Genomic DNA, 24612 nt, shown 5'->3' on the forward strand with positions numbered 1-24612 from the left:
CGGCTTGCAAATACATTCCAGATACCAAGAAATCGGACTTTGCAACGAAAGAATTCTAAGATTAAAAAAAAAAAAAAAAAATCTTCCTGTTCATAATTATCATGTATTGTATTACAAAATATCCCTGCATGAATAGAATAAAGTAATCAACAAATACACACTGTATGAACAATTTTTTTTAAACCCTAGAATCCCCTCTCACTTTGAGCAACATCAGTGTCAAGTTTCAAACAGTAATGAGTACATGCCTTACGTACCATAATACAAGATGCGCCATGTTAACTACACCAGACATTTAAGTGCAAGAGAAGAAATATCTGTTTGTGCATTTGCCTTGAGGTAGAAACTTCACTAAGTTTCCAGAAAAAAAAAGAAAAATGCTGGCAAAAGCAAACATTGGTGAAGATTGTAGCTGTTGGTATAAAGCTGTGCACAAGTTTGCACGTTAACCACCTTTTCTATAAAAAACAATCATGTCACTGATTAGGCCTACAAACTTTGGTAGCTTTATCATCCCATAGGACTGGGAATGTACTAATTTGAGTGCATATACTGCATGTGGCAAACTAAACTTCCAGATGATTTAGCCTTAAACTTGTGCTGAATCAAAAATCGAAAGCTCAAGCCCCCTTCCCCCCCCCCAAAAAAAAAAGATAATCATGGTAAATGAATGAATAAATAAATTTAGAAATAAAATAAAATGAAAAAAATATATTCATGGACATACCATGGTAATGACGTCATTCCCTATGAAAGGGATTGCTGCTCTTTGTTGTAAGTTGACTTCCCAGATGTATTGAAATGGCCAAGAGTCAAAAATTTTGCCTCAGTTATAATTACTGTCATGGTAACTGACGTTACATACTCGTGTATGACGTTTCGGTAACTGACGTTACACATTTTGTAGTGATCATTTTGACTCTCCAGTATGCCAAGTATCCTTATTTCTGATATTGAAATGAAGGCATATGGGCATACATTAGAAATCCCAAGTTACATCATAAAGCTCACTTTCTTTGATGAATAAAGTTAAAAATTCCTTGTTTTTGGTAACTGACGTTACATCCATCATTGTCAAAGTAATTAAAAGTTTTTATCAATTTCTTTAAAGCAACCAGCTTTTTTTTCTATCGTGTGGTAAAAGACTTCTCTGGTAACTGCATACATATAAAAGATTGTTGTTTAGAGTACTAATAAAGTGGATATACAGAGAGTAAGTTATGCCACAATCCACTCTTTTCACCATTGAGTTATAGGCATATTTTGGCAGCCATTTTGAAAATCAAAATGGCCACTTTTATTGAAAAACATAATGATTCTTAAAACTTCAACTCAAGTACTGTCTGAAAATGTATGGTGTTTGAAACAAATATCATTTTGAATTTTTGGCACCTGTGTCCTAGTTACCGTGGAATTGCCCATATACATATATATATATATATATATATACACTTTGATAAATTCATATAAACAAAATAAAAGAAAATGTATTGGATTCACACTATTCATTAGTGGTTTTAACATAAATTGGCATTGCATCTTAACTCTCCTCTAATGGCACCATTATACTACTGAAATTGTACACCCGCAGAATAGCAATGAAAATGCCAGACTTGATATGTCGCAAACAAAAAGTTTCAAGGAAGATGTCACTGACGCCTTAGCAGAGTTGAAACAGGAAATAGCTCGGCAGAAAATATGAAATTTCTGACGTCAGCTAAACTACTGCACAATTTACATTCTAAGAAAGGTTGCATTGCATTGTACCATGCACCAAGGATTTTCTTTCCCTATTATTATTTTTTTCCCAATCCATGCAATCCAATATGTACCTATCCAACATGAACTGTGTCCACACAATAGTGAGTGTGTCCAGCTTGGTTGGTTTTGAAGGGCGTGTCAGAGAATGAAACACACAGTAATATTTGTAATGCCTTATTCACCACTCAGTGGTACCATTTGGTGCAAGTATATGACCTGAATGGGCCAGCAAACAAAGCAAGGCATTATTTGCAGAGCCAGTTACGTGTAATACTGCAGCCCCTTTCCCTTACTTCCTGGTATTGTAACTGTATTCTGTGAATGCCTCAATATTGTTGTACAACCTGTGTCTAATCTATCCTGTACTCAATTATTTCTTTACGGGCGGAACCACTTAAAATGGTGGCATCCTCATCTATACAGAAAATGTGATGCAGAATCATTTTTAAATCCAATATCAAAGTTTAACCAAAGATGGTATTTAACATAAAAATCATGTGCACTGATTTCTGACTGGCTGCATTTGTGTATTGAGAGGGGAAAAATTGTAAGAATGCTGGGCATTTCACTCTTTTCTTGTGTTTACACTTTGTAAATAATAGTTTTCTTTCTTTTCTTCAATTCAGTTGAAAATATGTTATGGCAATAGATGGACATAAATGATTTATTCAGTTCAAAAGATGTTTCTACAACTAAGGGTAAACTTATGTTTGAGTCTCATACTGTATCCAAGACTAAAGAGATACTGATATAAATATGACAAAGTGGGTTTCGCCACTGTGTATAGAAAGAAAATTTTAAAGATCACACTTTAGAATGAATTGGTGTGCAGTGTTCTAAAAAAAAAAAACACACACACATATGTGTAGACTTAACGAATTAAGATTGGTCTTTGTTCATCTGAAACATATTCTGTTATTCTCTATGACATTAAAGCCATGTCTATGGGGCAGAACTGCAGTCAACCCTTGACATTTACTCGCTGGCAGGCTCAGGCAGGATGCATGAAAAATTCATGTCAAGGTGCGCTCTAGTTGCAACATCCTGAAGCCTGAGCAGTTCCTGAGATACAATGTCACACATCACGATGTTTGGGTAAACCATCTTCACTCTGTGGTCAGAGGCTAAATTTGAACATCCAATAATTTCAAACATAAAGAGAACTGAAACCATCTCTGAAGGGTAGCGTGAGGAAGAAGAAAAAGAAGAAAAAAAAAGGCAAACTCGGAAATCAGCATTTGGCTTCCCCACGCCATCTCCGCTCAACTACAAAAATTTTCATTAGATTTGTAATTCAGATCATCTCATATCCTTATGCGGAGCAATAAGACATTATGTCACGAGCATCTGACAGAACAACATATGGATGTTCTATGACTGTGTGCATGCTTCCATAATAAACAAATACCTATAGATGATGCCCACTTAGCATTACAATAAACATTACAAGAAATTTATATATTTACATGAGAAAACCAATTACAAAAGTGGGGAAAAATCATAGGATGTGGTCAAAGGAGCCTCATCAGAAAACACAAATTCTAACAAAGGAAAAATCGCAGAAAAATCTGCAAATACATCTACACATCATCACTTTAGCAGCATAACTCCTTGGTGTCATCAATCAATGTATAAGTAGACTCAGTACTTACAGTTTTTAGAAGGCAAATATTTTCCCTCAGAGCTCCGATGCACCCAAATGTGGCCATTATGAGGATGACTGCCCCGATTATGGTGAACCAGAGAACTGGGTCCACATACCATGATGTGCTTAGCTCATCCAAGTTGCTAAAGAAATCCTGGTGGCAGAAACACAATCCAAAGACTTGTAAGCACGTATAGAAGGTTTGAAGGCAATCGCTGACTGCGCTCTGATAAAAAGTCTAGACGTTTAGCCCCCACATCCTTGTCAAATATTTCATCGGAACAGTTCATATTAGATGAGAATTCTTTTCTAAAACAAATTTAAGACAATGAAAACCAAAAATTATAAATCATATAACAGGTAAGATATAATCAATATATAAGTATGCATTTTCTACTAAATATTGTATCACAATTTCAGAGGAATAGCTCAGATATGGCCCGTATTATCAATTCATATTTCAAGAGTCTTTAACGTAATTATCACTTCTAGTGTCTTCTTCAAAATGTTTTTTTCAATTTCACTGAATATTTGAAACACTCGGTAGGTTTCATGAACCTAGTGTATCATTCTCGTATACATTTATTACTTGTAAGGCATCATCTAACTGACAGCAGTACCCCTTTTATAAAACATCACTGACCCGACATTTATGTCTGAAAATAAAGACATACCAGTCCCTACGAGCTATGTTCCATCCAATTCCTAACACTCCCCATCATTTTAGTTGAACATTATTGCACAGCTGCCATCAAGCACTAGTGAAGTTCTCAATATGTTAATCTCAAATTCCACTCTCACATACTTAAGATGAGGGATGAACAATAACGAGACCATTAATCAAACATGTGCTGAAATACGAAACCAAGATCGCATGCAGCAGTATTCCATTTATCACTCCTGGCACTGACTTTGAAGTGGCATATGGCCATGCTAATGTATCACATGTCCTCCTAAATTTCAATCAACATTATGGGGCAAAACACATCTGTATGCGCTTCACCATAGTTTTCTGTTGAACATTTAGTTGAGAAGAATCGTGTGGTTTTGAAGATCTTAGTTTACAAGGGGCTAAATGAACTTCAGTCTTGTGACAAGCACACATCAGGTAAATAGGCAATGCCGCACTCAGATCATCTCATGCAAAAACACAGAAACTGAAACATATAAACAACTTTCAAATACCAGCTTCATGTCTTACATACAGGTACCTCATCAGTGCACACTATTCTATATCAACAGAGCACTTTCTTCATGAAAACATAGTGCAAATTGCCAAGGTATCTTGCAATGCCAACTTACTCTATCAAGCCACGCCCAGATTCCAATTCCTATAAGTCCCCCACCAGCCAGCTGTAAGATAAAAGGAATAAGAAAAATTATTAGTATAAAACAAAAAACTGCATCTAAATATTTGCATGCACTTTTATCATATATATTCAATTAAATCCATTTTGATTTTCTTCTTTCACAGAACATAATGTAAGAAAATTACAGATGATCTTGAGTACACATTAGTTGGCTGTATGCTAAAATTAGAGGTAGATATTAATTTAAAGTAATTGAAAGCATGTACACAAAGTTTCAAACCAAATTTGTTACATTGATCCAGCTCTGAGGAAAAATAAGAATGCCTCGCATGGTGATCTCAAAAAATCTGTCTTTCTTTCCCACTCAGACTTGCCTGACCTAGCATCAAATAATGTGTACACAATCTACACTCATCCTGCACAGAGAGGCACATGTGTTTAGCAGCTTCTTGTATTTCATGAGTTTCTTGGGCCCCAATCACTTAATGTTCCAGATGGCTGAATGTTTGGACCTTGAACTTGATGCCGCTAGATTGGAAGTGCTTACGCCTTACGGATGGTGCGTCGATCTGATACAAGGGTCACACCAAGGTAACTTTAAAGACTCCATGACTTCCCATTCCATGTGGGCTTCTGCCTATGTGATCGAGTCTGGAAATCACGTGGGCTTCTGCCTATGTGATTGAGTCTGGAAATCACAAATTTTAGAATTGCTGCATTAAATTATTTTTATCATCAATTCCTAATCCTAAATTCTTTTCTTCAATTATCTAATTCCTGCATCCACTTATCTCTACCCTTTAAAAAAATGCTTTTTTTAGTTTCTATCAAAAATGAAGTTAGCCAAAATGACTTGCACTGATACCAACTATTACACAAAGCAAAAATCAAAAGCAAAAACAGTATAGTCATTGCTTGGTGAATAATGTTCCATGACTGAGTCTGTGGCAAAGAGAAGTTTGGAATTGCAGTGCATAAAACCTATTTTGCCATTTTGAGTTGGAGCACCGAGTTATGGCAAGATGCATTTAATCGTCCATTAGATATTGTTATTCTTATTTCAGCTGACTTTATTGCTGACGACACCACAAAAGGCACGAAAGATGTCTTACAGATGGAGCTAAATGTAAGTGGGCAAAGTAGAAATGTATAGAAAATGGAATGATTGAAAAAAGGTGATATGTATTCAAACCAAACAATTCTTGAACTTGTGATGTGAAGACCTAATCATATCAGCAGAGAAGACATTGTGGAATGGGATGTCATGGGAGCAGAACTGATGTTGGTTGACCTTTAAGATGATCATCCAACATGTCTACTTTAAATTCATTTTCAGCAACAGGTGGGTCTAGACAATAGCAACAGACATCCCCTGAATGCTACAGGTGGAGCACAAAGGGAAACCATTTGGAAATGGAGAGACAGCCAGGGAAACTTAACAATGCTGTAAAACAAAAGGTTTTTAAAAAGTAAGAAAGAACAAAGAGAGATAGAAATAACAATAGGTACTGTATTTCAACATGTCTGTGTAGTTTGCTTTCAATGTTAGGGATGTGTGCAAGGACAGAACTTGGATATATGTGACATGGTAGGTGGAGTCTATGACCCCGTTTACAGTGCGGGGCTGGGCCGAGCCGCGGCCGAGCCCAGCCTCAATTGCGAGGCCGGGCCCTGCAATTTTGTCCGTTTACACTGCCAGGCTCGGCCGCGCTTTTTATTCAAACCTTTCAATATTATGTCGTAGTGGCGCTCTGCTTGTAAACAAATGCAATTTGATATTGTCTGGTTTTCAGACCCTTTGCCAAATGAATTTGGTGGTGATGAAGTCGCCGTTCAGACAAAGGCCTTTGCCGAAGGAAAAAATTCTTTGCAGGACAAAACCACCTTAAACTATACTAGTTTTCGATGTTGAGGGGGTTAATATCCTGAACAGCGAAATAGTACAGGAAGAGGGTTTGAAAGCCAGACTAAAATTGGCCGCTTGGCCCAGTTTACGTTTACACTGAGAAAAGGCTGGGCTCGGCCGCGGTCGACCGAGACCACCTCCAGAGCGTGGCCAAATGCGAGGCCAATTTTGGCCTCGCATTTGTCCTTTTGCGCGTTTACACTGAAATGATGGTGGGCTCGGCCGCGGCCGAGCCTCGCACTGTAAACGGGGTCCTAGAGGACCAATGGAGGTGTCAATAGGAAACACTCCTATCCCTGTTGATTAGAGACGGTGAACTGGGGTCATTTTGACAGGGGTTTATCAAATGGGATGTACAAGAGCCAGTGGTACCACCAATGGGAACCACTCATCCCTGTTGATCAGTGAAGGGGGTCTTTAGATTAGGATAACAAGGGTTTTGCAGACATGCTACATGAGATCTACATTTATGACGACCACTGGTGGAGCTAATGGGAACCTCTCATCCTTTTTGATAAGTGAGAGGAGACTGAAATTAGGAGGGCAATTCACGAAGCATTTTGTCCTATACTTTTTTTTCTGACAAACTGTTATAAGCTACAGAAATCCTTACATCTGATTGGCTGGGAGCAAATACGTCAGAAAAAATATCCGACAAAACACTTCTTGAAAGGCCCCCAGTTCAAATGGGATCCACATTGATGTATAAGAACTAGTGGTTGCAGAAGAGTGACCATTCCTTTGCGGTTTATCAGTGAGAAGGGATCAAGATCAGTGGTACTTACAAGAGCTTTCAATTAAAAGCTAGAGGGGAATACATGTATGGTTACTGCATTCATTTTACTTCGCTTGTATGAAGCATTTTGAAAATGAAGTGGCCGTCCACTTAACTGTGAGTGTGAGAAAGTGCTCACAGAAACTGAAATCTCCTTCACAACTGTGTGGGGACTGAGAAAAGTTTTGTATACTTTACAGCTCCATCATAATCATGAGGAAGTTGAATATCACTGACAATGGGGACTGTGTGTATATATTGAATCGATTGCATAGAGACTGATGGTACTTTCATACAACACAATTTAGTCACTTGTTTTCAAACGAAAGTCTTTAAAGTGGTGGAAGATAAAAGGAAACACTTTGATATGCCAGTGTTCAATCTGAGTAGTCTGACTAATATTTTGATGTGGTGGTCTGGGGCTTTCTTTTTAAACAGCGTTTGGTAAAACACACACACTCGTGCACACACACACACACACACAAACACACAAGTAGTGAAACCTTTGCTGTATCAGACAGGTGATGAAAATTGATTGCAAATGTGTGGAGCTGTATAATGAATGCAAAATAACTATTGCTAACCAGCAACTCAGAGTATAAATCCTAGTCAAGTGACAGCGATGTGATGGGAACTCCTCACTTAATTGTATGTATAGAAAAACAAATCATACTATCTTTTATTTCAGGGAATGGAAGCTTTGTTTGTTTGTTTGATTTAGTATGTTTGTTTGGTTTTTTTTTTTTTTTTTCGTTTCAGTCGTTGCTTTCAATAAAACATCTTTTTCTTTGGGGTAGACTATATCAAGGTAACAAATTACTATTAGTATTCAGAAAGTTTGAGCACAGTGGAAAGTGATACCTGCAAAAATGAAATATGATTAAATCTGTCACCTTGTTTCATTTCCTCAAGAAGAGTAGAGTACAAGTAGGTACAGCTGTATACTTTAAAGGAGCTTAAAGGACAAGTTCACCTTCATAAACATAAGGATTGAGAAAATGCAACAATATTAGTAGAACACATCAGTGAAAGTTTGAGGAAAATTGGACAATCGATGCAAAAGTTATGAATTTTTTAAATTTTTGTGTTGGAACCGCTGGATGAGGAGACTACTACAGCTTGTGAGTCATATGCGTACAACAGTATAAAGGAAATATAAAAGAAAATTCAACATATTTTCACCTTTTTCGCATAATAAAAGAGCAATTGACTTGCCTCTTTCTAAAGGCAGGGGGAATAATATTACCCATAACATTTATCGGTAGCGAGTCAGGGGAATGTGCACTTTTTTCAAAAGATGGAATTTTGTGAAATTCTCTTTATATTTTCCTTATATTGTTGTACGCATGTGACATCTAAGTTATTCATACACTGCAGTAGTCTTCTCATCCAGCGGGTACTGCACAAAACTTCAAAAATTCATAACTTTTGAACGGATTGTCTGATTTTCCTCAAACTTTCAATGATGTGTTCTACTAATATTGCTACATTCTCTCAATCCTTATGTTTATGAAGGTGGACTTGTCCTTTAAGAACTGTAGAAACCCTTGAGGAGCATGTTCCGAATGTAAGACGACTTTTAAAGGGGAAATCCAGTCCAAAAATAAGTTAAGCTAATAAAAAATAGGAAAATCTTATGAGTTCAATGGTAAAAATTTGACTGAAGTCGGATGAGAAATAAGGAAGTTGTGAAATTTTGAAGATTTGCTGATTTCTGCAAAACAGTTCTTGTACAGTGGATATGAATATGCAAATGAGTGAGCTGACCATGTCATAACCTCACAATTTTCCACTGATCGTATACAAAAAATGATGAAAATTCAACGTTTCTGTCATTGAAGTCTGAAATATGATGTTATTCGTGGTTGAAGAACTTCAGAATACTGATCAGTTTCACAGGATTTGAACCTCAGGCATAATTGTGTTTGAATCAAAAACCAGAAATTTCAAAATTTTATGTACAAACTATATGGCAAGTTGTGAGGGGATAACATGCACACTTCGCCATTTGCATATGACCATTCAAGAACTGCTTCCTCAAAAATTAGTGAAACTTCAAAATGTCATAACTTCCTTATTGTTAATCCGATTTCGATCAAAACTTAACTGTTGAACTAGCAATATTCTATTCTTTCTTTATCAGACTAACTTATATTTGGACTGGATTTTCCCTTTAATGGAATCAGGATCTACACAGATGGGAGTCTACACAAATCTGTACACATGTACAGTCTATCTCTGTGGTTAACTCAATCCTTCAAGATACCTGAACATAGAATTTGATCGATTCAAAACTAACGTGTACATTTGCCTTGAGTATTCAGTGGTAAAGAATGCTGTACTGCAACTTCACTTTGCAATAATAAAAAGTGAATGAAGAGCAAAATGAACAAATAAATGGATACAAACATGATGCGTTTGGCTCATACGTGAACCAACCATCCACACAAAATGGCAAGTCCATAATGGATGAACATCACAGGAAAAGACAAGGGTGGTGTAATTATTCTGTTTTGTGTATGGATAATGTTTGTGCCTGTGATGTCATCACACATATTGTGCACTTTCACCTTGTGGAATTGAAATGCACTGTTAAACAAATTTCTGGTTCGGCAAATCACTATTATTCATCAACCAGCTTGAAGGCAATGCTTAAAATTCCCTTTGTAAGACCACCTCATCGGCCATGAAATTTCACTGGTGAGTCACTTCTTCTATACGCTGGTCACACAAACACACACACACACACACACACACACACACACACACACATGCATAATACACAGACCTTGTGCTTGGCTATATTTACACAACACTTAAAAAAACTCTAAATGGCTAAGAGGTACTTCAGTGGAAAAACTGTTGACAGTGGCCACCACAAATAGGCATACCCTTATCTCACAAATTTGTATGATGTGCATCATGGACTAAAAGTTGAGATAATGGCAAATCTAACAATATTGCCCAAATTGACAGCCCTGCAACTAGAATTGGGATATCAAGCCAGTATTCACTGACCATTTCACTTGTACCACCTCTTTCATTAATAGTCAAATTATCTATGTACTACACAATATTACACTGACCATTAGTAAAGCACATGCTGTATTTGTAGGATACATATTACTGTATAAGCTGTTACTTTCGCGAGGGTTTACTTAATCAACAAATTTTGCAAATCACTGTTGGACCACGAAATTGACAACATGCGAAAATGTTGTCATACACTAGGGTATTAGTCCACTTTACCGGTACAATAGCATCAGTATCAAATCATGAAAACAACATCTTGTGAAAATGTCTGGAACTTCCCCATTTGCGAAAATATCGATGCGCAAAAATAACTGCTTATACAGTATATTTCACGGTACAATTGTACATGTGTCTGCAACTACCATCCATCAACATACATTCTTCATTGCAGTTGATATTAAGCAACAAGTGAGTCACTCTCGGTACTATGGAGAGTGCATTTCAAAGCATGCAGAATGTGCACTGGATGCAGGACTTGCCCCACAGCCTGTGGAGGGTCACAACACAATGTCGATCACACACTCACTTCTCACATAATCTATGAACAGGACGACTATCAATGTGCGTCAGCATGCTTCCATTTGCATTACCAGGAAACCAGGCTGCCTGAAAAAAATCTATCACAAAATAGAGCGGTAGATTGCTTGTCGGAATTTGACAAATGAAAAAAAAAAAGATAATGATTTATAATTGTGTGAATCATCGCAGAATGGACTTATATCATTACCTGGTAAATTGTGAAATAATTAGCAGACAGAGCTTTGTTCAATGGGTTCCTTTAAATCAAGCAATTTAGATGTTTTAATTATCTGGTCACATCTAGGCTATTTCTTTTTTTCAGAAGACGGCACATTGTGAGTGATTGCCTTGAAAGCATACATTGTATAAACAGAACATGTTGAGTACAGTAGCACTATACCAGTGCATACACTTCTGTTGATAGCATTGATTAGAGAAATTGTACAATTGTATGCCATTCAATACGTACCAGGCACAACCAAGCATAGTAATTAGCATAATTAATTTCTGCAGAATTAGACTACTCACTAGGGATATTATACACATGTAGATAGCAAAATACAACAGCCATCTTTATACTCACTGTCTGAAATTTCTTTGAATATTCTTGAATGGGGGAAAGGGTGAATGGAGGGGGTGAGGTGCTCTATATGGCATCTGACCTAATTACACATGTACAAATGTACATGGGGTGCACTGTGTCCATATTGATTGGCAACATTCTTCCCCGAGTGAACACCGCAATGCAATCATTAGCCGGCCACACAGGGCAATCTACTTAATACTAACCAATCTCATCCTTCAGCACGATGAGATCACAAGTTACTTCTGTGTATCATCATCACGTTCTCTTTTTTCCACACACACTCTCTCTCTCCCTCCCTCGATATAATGATATCTGCAATGTATCTATTTGACCTTTCCCCACCTACCTCATTGTAAATTACTATCTATGTAGCTATGTGTTACCTTCTCTCTGCACATTTACACACATGTACTATACCATATGAATAGCACATTTGATTCAATGTACACATTATCTCGGCATTCCTTATTTCATTTATACTTACACATAATGAAAATTTAATATTATTTCTTTTTCTCCCACTTTCTCTCTTCCTCTCCCTCCCCCCCCCCCCCCATTCCCTTCTCTGTCTGTCATCCCCATATTTTTCATCTTCTATGAGTGCCAACATACATTTCATTTTTTTTCTCTATCTTTATCTGTTTCTTAAAACATTCTCTCTGTGTATTTACAGGTATACAATACATAATATATTGCCTTTACTTGTAACGTACAAACTTCCGATCCCCAGCAAATTCTTTCCATCATGAGCAGATGAAGTGGATTCCGCCTGCATACCGTCTATGATACCATACATCTCAATTACTGAGCTGGGTGAATCACACTGCTGCATTGTCCTGTTGCCATGTCCACACCCGGCTCTGATGATGGGGAAGGCCGTACAGACTGCACTGTCCAGCACTGATTTTCTACAGCTGGCCCATTCTCATGATTGCACGAAGCCCCTTGATCGTACCACAGTGGCACATGCTATGTACAGTAGGTACCTACCCTGTGTACGGTAGTTTGGCCACTACTACTATGCACACCCATAATGTCCTTTTGCCCAAAAAGTGATTGCCTGTTTAATTCTTTCAGTTGTTTTTTGCAGAAGTAGATTGCAAATTAAAGCAAGTTTCCCCCATGTGTATGTGTGTGTGTGTGTGTGTGGTCTATTCAGTAATATGATGGATGTATTGTACTGTATTAAAGGTATTGCTAAAGAGCTAAGATAAGAGCAAATTATAATATGGGAACATTTCCCCAAGTAGAACATCTCATTTTCTTAGTGGCTCACCAGTCTGCCTGTAATACATGCATTCTGGGTCTCATGGACAACACACAATCATATCAGTAATCATATCAGTAAATGTAAGGTGTTAAAGATACTTTGTACCATACTTAAAATTCAATTTGCTTTGTGTTTAAATTTAAACTAATTTACATTTTAGATAGAGACAAGAACATTAACATTTAACGACGATAATGAATGCAGATGCTTTGTGTTATGTCTTGTTTTGTTTCTGTACTTTACATTTATAACACCCTGTTAATCTCTTCTACGAGTGGTATATACTAAAAGCAGATCAGTACATTGGAAAGCCAGACATTTACATTCTAGTAGTGGTAGGGTCAATATACCTTTTCTCGACTCCACCCTCTCTTCATGATTGAGCCACCTCAGCCGTCTGTCCAATGTTCAAGTTTCACTTTTGTCATTTGTCAATGCATTTATTGATCTGTTTTCAGTCCCTGTGCAAAATGAGACAGCCATATGCTGTTTAACATACTAACAATGCTCTGCAGAGGTGGGTAAGTAGAGTGTTGTTTCATTCGCTATACACAGGGGTGGATCAAGAATTCCAGAAAGGGGGGGGGGGGGTGCGCAAAGTGAGGGAGCGTAGCAACTGAGCCCAAGCAAGCCAGAGGGCAGGGTGTGGGTAGGGAGATTTTTTAATATATTATGTTGGTCATCATCGTGCGATTTCATGTAGGGGTGGTGTGCGCTTGGTGCCCCCCCCCCCCCCCCCCCCCCAATCTGCCACTGTACATCGTGTACATAAATCTTGCATCTGGAATATTGTGAGGGCTATTGGATATAAAAGTCATTCAGGAAGGCAGATTTCCTCCAGCTAGGTGGTACAATAATAATGATAATAATAAACCATTTTTATAGAGCGCAAATTACATTCAAGTCTCTAAGCGCTTTTAGAAATGAGAAAAGACAGATTATACATGTGTAAGAACACACAATACAAAGTAGAAAATGTCATATATATCAACTTAAAACACATCATTAAACAATTTACAGAACAATGGTTACTTTACAAACAAATGAGACTTCAACAAGGACTTGAACTGATCTAATGATAAACATTCTCTGATATCATTGGGGAGCTGATTCCAAAGTTGAGGTATTGAATATTGAAATGATCGTTGACCATATGACTTAGTCGATACATTAACCGGTTTTCACAATTGTTTGGTGCTTGAACGAAGTTGTCTGGAAGGTTGATATTCTTGGAGGACCTGTTGCAAATAATGAGGAGCTAACTGATGTTGACATTTATATGCAATTACAAGTAACTTATAAACTAACCTATCTTTGACTGGCAACCAGTGCAACATGTGAATTGTTGAAGAAATAGTCATGTGTGAGTTCGGGTAACCAACACATCCAGTGTTTTACGAGGACTGCAGGACAATAGACCGGTCTAATACTCAATCAAGCCCAAATTCCTATTTTTAAAAAATGAAGAAGAAAGAAAAATACAACTTCAGATGCTAAAAAGTAAAGTGCTGGTACGTACATTTTGCAAACAGGTGTAGAGGTAGGTCAGTTTATAACAGTCACATAACCACTGAAACAGCATATGGACATTTTTTTTTTTTTTTTTTTTTTTTTTTTTTTTACAGGTTGTCACAGTAGCAGTTAATGATAATTTGCATGCACTTGATTTCAATCAACTTTTCATTAACTATAAAAAATCTGTGTTGATTTTGACTTTGCTACATAGCAGTCTTGTAACTTGTCACTTTTGTAAGCTTGCAGAAAAGCCTGCAGCTGTCACGGTTATTATACACAACATGCTACATGTACTTCTGCATCTACTGCAAATAAAATAGTCAGCTCATCATAGCGTAAATATGAACAACTGAATGACACATCTGCCTTAAAAATCAAAATAACAACATCACTGCCCAAGCTCAAGATATACAGTACAGGAGGAGTAGGTGGGGCATCATATGAGTATTGATATGATTGATGGCTGCATTGAGTTTCCACTTAAAACAACTCAATGTTGACACAATGCCCCATCACAAAACTCGTATATCATCTGACATCAGGGATCATGTGGGAGGAAGACTAACCTTAAGAAAACAAAAAAGATCTGCTCTTTGCAAACTAACCTAGCTTTCACACCTACCAATACTGCTTAATTTGAAACACAATTGTTATGAAGCATCACTAGAAATGTGTTTCAAATTATGATTAAGATACATACAGTGTACATGCAAAGTGTACACTGTACAAGACCTGTATTTCACAAATACTTCTACAGAGTACAATATGTGCAAGTTTACCACTTGAAGTATTTTTCAAATTGTTTCACTATACCTAACCACAAAATGAAGCATTAAAGCTGAAATTAAAAAAGTTGCAGATGAATGTATTTTTCTACGGGGATGCTTCCAGACTTTCCTTCATGGCAGATTTACAATGGAACCCTGTGTGTCTGGTAAACAAAGTCTGGGCTAATTGAATTAAACCTCACTTCCAAGTATGATTTGAAGGAAGCCTGTACTGGCACAGACAGCTGAAACTCTCAAAAATGTAAAAACAACTTAAAGTCATTCTCATGTTAACACTCCTGGCTTTTTTCTTTCTTTCTTTCTCTCTCTCTCTCTCTCTATCTCTCTCTTATTTATTTATCTATTTAATTTTTTATCTATTTTTTGTCGGGGGGGGGGGGGGGGGGGGGGGTGTCTCACTCTATTTACCCAAATAACGTTTTGAATTCTGAGCCAACATAAATTATTAGAACAAAATTTTTGAACTTTCGACTCTCTGGACTATGTTTCCCTACAACTTTCGAATACCTTAATTAAATCCAAGTTAGCAAAATTAAATTGTAAAGTAATTCATAAAATCAAAAGTGCACTCAAATAAATCATAATTAAATTCAAATTCAATTCAGAAGGGCCTGCCCCATGCACTGAACACAAGCACGGATCACCCACAAGCGTCATGCTACAGTACAGGCTGTACAGTGTATGCTACAGTGTAGCTACAATGTCTGATCGCAACATGTTGAAATGACAAAAATGTGTTGCTGGCAGTGACATTGCAGAAGAGCCCACTGGATCTTGTGAGGTTCTACAAACTGAAAGTATGGAATGCTCTGTTTACCATTAGAAAGATTTATTGAAAACTTTGCCAACACTAAATGTAGCCTATTTCTAGATTGCACATACATGTGAGTTCATGTGTGTGTGAGTATATGAGCATACACACGGGATAGCATTGTTGCTATAACTCTTTGAGTATGCATCCTAAAATACAAATTATATGAAGACTAGCATTTAAAACTTTCAACAGTCTGAAAGTAATTTGCATTAAACAACAAATTGTTTTTCAGTGGGTTAAAAGCATTATTCCTTGACAGTACTGGTATCGTCAATGATACAGACATATTGGATAGGTCCCTTCTGGAAAAAAAAGTTGTCGCTATAATCATACAATTCGATACAAAATAATGTATTTCTTGAAGTACACGTACACATGTACCAATATTTAAACATCAGTGCTGATTGTGAACTACACTTGTACATGTGCACATACAACTTGTATACTATATTCTTGTATATCATCATTTATAGGACATAACAATTGTGCAGGGTCTTTGTGAGTTTGTACCTTGTCCTGATAGAAAAAAAAAAAAAACCAAAACAAACTAACTTAACTTAACAAGCAAAAACAGTGAAAGCCCTTGCTATTCAGAAGGTATAAAAAGTGGAAAACAACAACAACAACAACAACAAAAGATTGCAGGATGAAGGCATGCACATGGTGCAGAGAAACACCATTTCCAGTATGCTTCACCAGTCAGGGATGAGCAATCAACCTTGACAAGATGGAAGTGACAGGAAACCTCCTGACAACAGAAATGGCTACATTGTATCATACAAATCAGTGGTGCAGTGTATCACAAATGTATACAACGTACCAGAGTGTACATTGCAAAATGTATGTGGGTAATTCCATGAGGTTGGGGCAGTGTCCATGTAGCATCGTGATATTTGAAAAATACATTTCAGCATAACTCAATATTAATTATGCTATACATTTATTGTTTGTAGGCTTTACATTTGCATTGAGGCCACACATTTTCTTGGAGACTTTGTGCCATTCAGACTCAATTTTGATGAAGTTATTAAACAATATGTAACGGTGTCCTGTAGCATCGTGACGTGTCCATGTAGCATCGTGATATTTTGAAATTTGGTCTTAAGAGACAAATTATGGCAATTAGCTTGACTAAAATTTGATGCAATATGCATATTTACTAGATTAGTCAGATAGCTAAATATCTCAAATTTCCTGTACACAGTTTTCATTTTAAAAGAAAATTACAAAATGTGTCACGATGCTACGCGGTGTCCTTTTTTGTTACATTTGGTGGACACCGCGTAGCATAGTGACACATTTTGTAATTTTCTTGTAAAAGTAAGACTGTGGAAAGGAGAGTTAAGATATTTAGCTATCTGACTAATCGAGTAATTATGCATATTACATCAAATTTTGGTCAAGCTAATTGCATTAATTTGTCTTTTAGGACCAGATTTTAACTATCACGATGCTACATGGACACGTCACGATGCTACAGGACACCGTTACATTTTTTTAAAATAACTTCATCAAAATTGAGTCTGAATGGCACAAGATTTCCAGGAAAATGTATGGTCTCAATACAAATGTAAAGCCTATAAACAATATATGTATAGCATAATTAGTATTGAGTTATGCTAAAATGTAACACTTTGTGCCCCAACTTCATGGAATTACCCATGTATGTATAGTATTAGACAACAATGTATCACATGTTATTCTCTGTTAATAGTGTTATAACTGCACATTGCTATTGATGAAGCCTTAATTTACAGCAAGCTAATAATATGGATTTAAGTTAACATATTCGCAAAATCATATACTGGCTTTGGTACAGGTATCTTGCAAAATATCAAAACACCATACAGTACTTTGTATGTACATTGTATTTAGAAAATCCTGCAAACTGCATGCTGAATGTATTGACCGATTCGGGCTCGTTGAGGGCAGCAGACATTTTATGGCACTGGGCGCAGCCATGAGGTGTCTCAGCCGACCCCCCCCCCCCCACCCCCCACCCCCCCCCCCCCCCCCCCCCCCCCGGCAACATGTTTATCGCACACTTGTAACAAAGGTTCGCGCACTAAGCAAGCATTCGCACACTCAGTACGAGACGCCCATTGGCAAAAGCAACCATGCATCAGTTTTTCATTCTGCGCGCATGCTAATTTAGGGAGAGGGGTGGGGAGTGGGAAGGGGGGTCGGCTGAGACACCGCGTAATGGCGCTGCCCATGCCAAAAATACACATAGCGCGTCACAGAATCGGTCAACACATGTCAAATTTTCCGTCCTATTGGTCCTGATGAATAGGGACTACCATATGAGATATTCACGGTGAGACTGCAGTTAGTATGCATAATGTACCCTCATGAAGATGAACAGATGGTAATAGCATATGGTGTGGCACAGAATACTGTTCTACCAATGAGGTTCCAGAAATGGAGTCACAACAGTCTTATTCGCTTTGATCCCATGCTCGAAGCCGCCACTCAAAAATATTTGAAGTCTGTGTCAAACTGGATCTGCTGCTCAGACGTGAAGAGAATTGACTCGTGTCTCATTGCATAATCACCAGCCACTTTCCAAGGAAGATATGTCTTTGTGATGGTAATTACTTTTCGCTATCCCTGTTGTCTACCGCCCATTGTTTGTAAGTAGGGCCTACTTACAAACAATGGGCGGTAGACAATGGTAAAGGTACGGAGGTGCGCGAATAGAAATTGCTCAAATATTGCTGAAATAGATATCAAAATTACTTGACTGTACGTGCCTGTTCGCTAAGCTGACATATCAATTTATAAAGAACTATACTTGAAGATGATACCATATTTGTATTTTCATTTTACGGAAATTAGGAGAAAAATGATAAAACTGGCTTTCCATGAGGGTAAAATTTCAAACACTTTCACAAAATACAGCTCAGATTTTGCACATATTTTCAAACGGAATTGACTTTTGTTTTATATGCTTTATTATTAGGTGAAATTTCATTGCATTTGAGTTATATATAAACAAGCAGCATATACCCAATATTATGTTTTAACTGAATCTTCAGATTGCTCAGAAAGATGGCGGTTTCAAGCATCGAACATCAAAGGCACAAATGCACCTGTGGAATTCTTTTGTCCATCCATAGAAAACTGACAGCTGATTGAATAATTATAGTCAGTTGTAACTCCATCTCTCGAACCTCCTTGGTTCTACAGATGTGTTCCTACGCTGTATGTATAGCACAGTATAAGATGGAGTATACTGAATGGGCAATAGTTCTTCATATCAATAGTACAATGTAAGATCACTTTATTATCATCATATTTAAGTTTTTCCATAGCAGCACAAAGGAATAAATAATCAGTTGTGTGAGCACATTATTTGTTGCCATAGCAGCTTCAATATTAGTTCTGGCAAAAGGATCGAACAAAATGAAATATCAACCAAAAAGAGCGTAGTCTGTGTATGGGTGGGGTTCTTTTTTGTCTGATCTAAAATGATGAATTATCTGATAGATCCCATGGAAATCACAACCTCAAACAGTACAGTCTGTGTTCACCAATAGCTTAGATAGGGTATAGAAAAAAACAGTTTCTGCTTTGTATGTATGTAGTGTATTTCCTGTCCAAGTTCTTTCACTAAATCAAACTAATGTCATATACTGTAGGTGTAACTGTGCTAGAATCACATGATGAAATCTTATTTGCTCGTCAAAACAAAAATAAAATTCATTATTGCCCTAATAATACTATGCCAACCCAATCTAATCAATTTGGCAAATTCCATGTACATGTAGTGTATTAGCACAAAGCACTCTTCAGTCATATTGCAATATCACCTTCATGATCTTGACAGGCTCTAGCTCAGCACACAAGGTGATCAATGTAAACACAATGTGTGCCTGCATCCTGCGTTAAGGACTTATTTATAGGATGTTCATTGCAGCTCTCTTCATAATCTTGAAGTACCCCAGTACACATTGTATTGTGTGTATAAGGCAATGAAGAGAGCGATAAACAAAGTGCAGAAATGACAGCTAAGCCACTTCAGGAAGTAGCACCTTTCCCTGACCCTGCACGCCACAGGGAAACTGGAGAGCCAAACATCCTCTCTTCAGATGCTAACAGGGGGCACATACTAATATAGTGTATCTAATCACAATTTCATGAAATTCACAATCTAGATGTTTTATGGTAGTACAATGTAAGTGCACATAGCAGGATCAATTTTGAAGAAAAAAAAATCACAGTCTACACCATTTCTTAATTCTAATCAATTTAAATTGACACAATCTCAATGTACAGTGTAATATAATATCCATTTCAAAACAACAGTTAAATGTTAAAGATACTGACTACTGATGACACCACACTGATGGACCTTGTCTTTGAGAAACTACAAGTTTCAACAAACAAAGCGGATATGGCCTGCAGCAGATGGGGTATGAAAATCAACCCCAGCAAATGCAAAGTCATGTCACAAGACAAACGTCACATATCCTTGAATGGAGTAAACATCGAGTGGATAAAGTGGATAATTTTGTATTCTTGGGTAACAACATTCCTATATACAGTGGCAAATGATGTGAATCGTCGTACCAGATTAGCGGCCTGGGCATTTGGCAAACTGAAAAGCACCATATGGACGAACCAGATTATCTCCAGATCACTTACAGTGAGAATTTACAAAGCACTCATCCTTCCTATTGCCATCCACGGTGTGGAGTCGTGGACACTACGCCAAGCCGACCAGCGTCGATTAGACACCTTTGAAATGAGATGCCTACAAGTAATCCTTGGTGTGAGGCTCATTGACAAGATAAGGAATGAGGAAATTAGACAGAGGCTTCATCTCACCAACACCATCTGTGATGAAGTAACCAAAAGGAGATTAAAGTGGTTTGGGCATGTAATTCGTATGCCCTCACATAGGATCCCATTCCAAGCCTTCAAGAATAACTTTCTCAGGAAAAGACCACCAGGACGCCCTCCTGCCCGCTAGAGAGACCAAATTGAAAGAGACTTGGGCATTCCCCTGAAAGAGGCTGAACATCAAAGGACAAGTTCACCTTCATAGACATGTGGGTTGAGTGAATGCAGCAATAGGCTTATTAGTAGAAAACATCAGCGAAAGATTGGGGAAAATCCGACTATCCGTTCAAAAGTTATGATTTTTTGAAGTTTCTGCTCGGTCATGGCTGGATGAAAAGACTACTGTAGCTTGTGATGTCACATGTGTACAACGATATAAAGAAAGAATAAAGGAAATTCAACATATTTCCATTTTTCCTGCATAACAAAAGAGCACTCGACTTCTCTCTTTCAGAAGGTAGGGGGAATAATATTACCCTTAACATACGTCAGTAACAAGTCGAAGGAATGTGCACTTTATTCAAAAAGTAAAGTTTTGTGAAATTCTCTTTTTATTTTCGTTATATCGCTGTACGCATGTGACATCATACACTGTAGTAGTCTTCTCATCTAGCAGTGATTGGGCAGATACTTAAAAAATTCATAACTTTTGAATAGATTCTCCGATTTTCCTCAAACTTTCACTGATCATGTTTCTACTCACATTGCTGCATTCTCTCAATCCTTATGTATATGAAGGTACAATGTAGACTTGTCCTTGAAGCCCAGGGAAGACCAAACTGGAGAAGGATCACTCATATTATGTAGGAGAGCAAAAGGACACACTGTCCTATGCAATTAAGTCAAGTCAAGTCAAGAAGTTTGTCACTTGTCAATTCATCTCATACAGGTATGGAAGTACAATTTTTTTATGTCACATACTTAACTGTAGTCAGGTACAATTGTATGAAAGACAAAAAATTACTGAGGAAACAGAAATGTATCTCGAGTTCATTTATATTGCTTTGGGGTACAGCTGAACGAATGCAGCCTCTTCAATTTGAATCTAGTTCCAAGTGGCATCAAAGGACTACTGTATACACCCAATATTTTGCAAGGTTTTATCTTCGTGAATTTTGCAAGTCAGGTGCTATTCACAAAATTTTAGGCACATGAATGATAATGACTCTGATCCCAATATGAATGTGACGCCCATGCATACATTTCTCCTTTCAGTACAGAACTCCACGATTGCGAATTTAACCACTTGAGAAATCGTCAGGAAGTCCCGATTCGCAAAAATTTAGACTCGCTACATATTAAAGCCGTATACAGTACCTACAATGTAAGCATATTCTTCTTCTCCTTCTCTTCACTTCTGTTCCTCCTCATCCTTCTCATTTTATTTTTATTCACTCTCTTCTTTTAGTCCATCTTCTTCTGTACCTGTGCACAAACTCCTCAGTTTACATCAACTATATTTGACACCCTTCCTACTATCTATTTTTTAGTAAACTATTTCCTTCCAGATGTAAAATATTTTCTTCTTCCTCATAATACTTTCTTGTCCAAAAATATATATGAAATGGCTTCTTTTGGATTGAAGTATCAATTTAAAATCCAAGATATTTCACGCAGATGGATTGTATACTTTGACATACGGTACTACTTGATTACTAGGTACATTGTATGTCTCAGGGGGCCAGACTACATTGTATTCTGCAAATCTGTGCAGGCTGTTCGCAAACACTACTGTACATACAACATGTATGAAAGAGCTAGACTTGGCTCTAAAAATGATACCTCAATATACATGTATACACGTGTAGTAAATAAAATGGCGTCATGACACATCATGGCATGAATTGTATGATTGTGTTCATACTCATAGAATTCCATCAAGTTTCAAACTATACAATCTTTGTTTTTTCTGGAAGGCAGGTTATAGTGTAAACTGCATAACAATTATGTATAAAGCAAGCCGCCCATAATTCGACTGTAACGTCATCTAAAATTTGACTGCACGCTACATGTAAAACCTGTGCCTTTTGCATGCGGTCGAATTTTGGCACGGGAGGTCGAACCTTGGACAATTTGCTTTAATGCAGAATGTATGCATACCTCAAAGAATCACAGTACAATTTGTCTCAGTCATACAGCATATTACAAGGATCTGAAATCTTGTCTACAACTTCTGAAGAACATCTTTAAAATTTCAAAACTTCACAGCTCACGGAAACAAATGAGATCTCACTTGAGAAGAAAAAAAAAAAAGGTTTGTTTTAAGGGGTCTCAGACAGAGATCAATCTTAATTGTTTGAAACATATCCAATGCCAGCCCAGAGTACCGAGCAATCATGGAAGATATTTTCTTCACATTCCACCTTCACTTGTGATAGAAGACTGAGTTGTTCAGCTTGGGCAAGGGTTTATTTAAATGTCAGATCCATCGGTGTCATATGACTTTAAAACTGTCCCACTCTGAGAAAAAAATTTATCCCAAGAAGACACACACTGGACTTTTTTGTTCAACAAGGGCAGGTATGAGTTGTGTCCATCAAGTTTGCTGTTAGTGTTAGTGTTACAAAGTTTAGACCTCTTACTGAATAAGCTGAACGAACATTATTTTCGCGAGGGCTTAATTTTGGCAAATTTCGCGAATCACAGTTGGATCGCAAATTTAACACGCTAAAATGTCACCATGCACTACTGTGTTATAATAGAGCATTATAATGTAAGCATCGGCGCTGATTCGCGAAAATGTGTATGACCTCGTTTGATATTCGAGAAAATGTCTGTACGCGAAAATGACAGCGTATAGAAGCCTACAGTATCTAAGATGTGCCGCTACATCTGGCCAAATTTACCGTGTGAGCCTTGTGAGCTGAGTGACTCATTACAGTAGAAGTGGAGCAGAACTGAAAGTAATCTCATAAATACTTAAGAATTCACTTTTATTAACTGTTACTCGTAACGTTACAGTTACACTGTGACTGTTTAATTTACTCACCCAAAATACAAAGTTGGCAAAAAACAAGCAGTACTTCGTGCAGAGACTTATTTCGGATGGGGCACTATTTGCCCGTTGCATTTTTGGTCTTGCTTGCTGTTGGGGAGGAGGCGCCTGTGAGTGTGATTTGCTACCCCTCTTGTTCTTGGGTCGACCCCTATTCTGCTGCTGTTGCGGTACACCCGACGTCGGTCTCTGCACCGACGAGGTCGGAGTGATAGGTGGGGCCGAGGCCGCTGGCTGTGGAGGCGGTGCGCCGTAGCCTGCTGCTGCATGAGGCCCCGGGTAATCGTCGTAGTACATCGGGCCGGCGGAGGGAACGTAGGCATGGGACTGAGGCGGTGGATTTGTACTATAAGGAGGTGGATTTCCGTAGTAATCAGCCATGATGTACGATGCAGAATTCACATGGAGTCAACCGAAGACACTGACGTAATATTACACTTTGATAAGACGGAGGATATACATGCACGAGTGACGGTATTTCCTTCTGAAATTTCAGATAAAGATCTTCATCATGTTTTCCAGCGGCTCACTCAGCTCAGTCCCCAGTGAGCTAGCTGAACACGGCACGGTCATCAAGTGAAACTTGGTGAAGCACTGTCGTTTGGCTATTGCAAATCACTTAATTGACGCAAATTACATTGAAAAAGTAAAGAATATAGCTTCTCTAATATTTCATGAAATTAGTAAAGGCGTGGAAAAGAAACAGATGCCCATGTCAACTGCAACTCGAGTAATTTTGCTCACTCTTGAAATGCACAACGCGCACTCCGCTCGGATCAGCATGAAAATGAAATCACACAAAGCAACTGCACGTAAAGCTTAGCTAGCTAGCTGCATAACGTCCGCTGAT

The 24612-nt window shown here is 37.8% G+C and overlaps 1 protein-coding gene across 1 annotated transcript in view; it reads right to left on the reverse strand.

The window, feature by feature from the left end:
- The window catches only part of LOC139725430 (tetraspanin-17-like), a 67690-nt gene extending 43078 nt beyond the window's left edge, over nucleotides 1–24612 (reverse strand). Inside the window, exons 1-3 of the mRNA XM_071636504.1 lie at nucleotides 23757–24612; nucleotides 4709–4759; nucleotides 3414–3560 (exon numbers count right to left, since the gene is read on the reverse strand). Coding sequence (XP_071492605.1) covers nucleotides 3414–3560; nucleotides 4709–4759; nucleotides 23757–24143 — 585 coding nt within the window. The 5' untranslated portion in view covers nucleotides 24144–24612. The remainder of the gene's footprint in view (nucleotides 1–3413; nucleotides 3561–4708; nucleotides 4760–23756) is intronic.

The sequence above is a fragment of the Diadema antillarum genome, unplaced genomic scaffold (genome assembly GCF_040938485.1).
Source record: "Diadema antillarum isolate AM-2024a unplaced genomic scaffold, OU_Dant_1.0 seq00000041_RagTag, whole genome shotgun sequence".
Lineage (NCBI taxonomy): Eukaryota > Metazoa > Echinodermata > Echinoidea > Diadematoida > Diadematidae > Diadema > Diadema antillarum.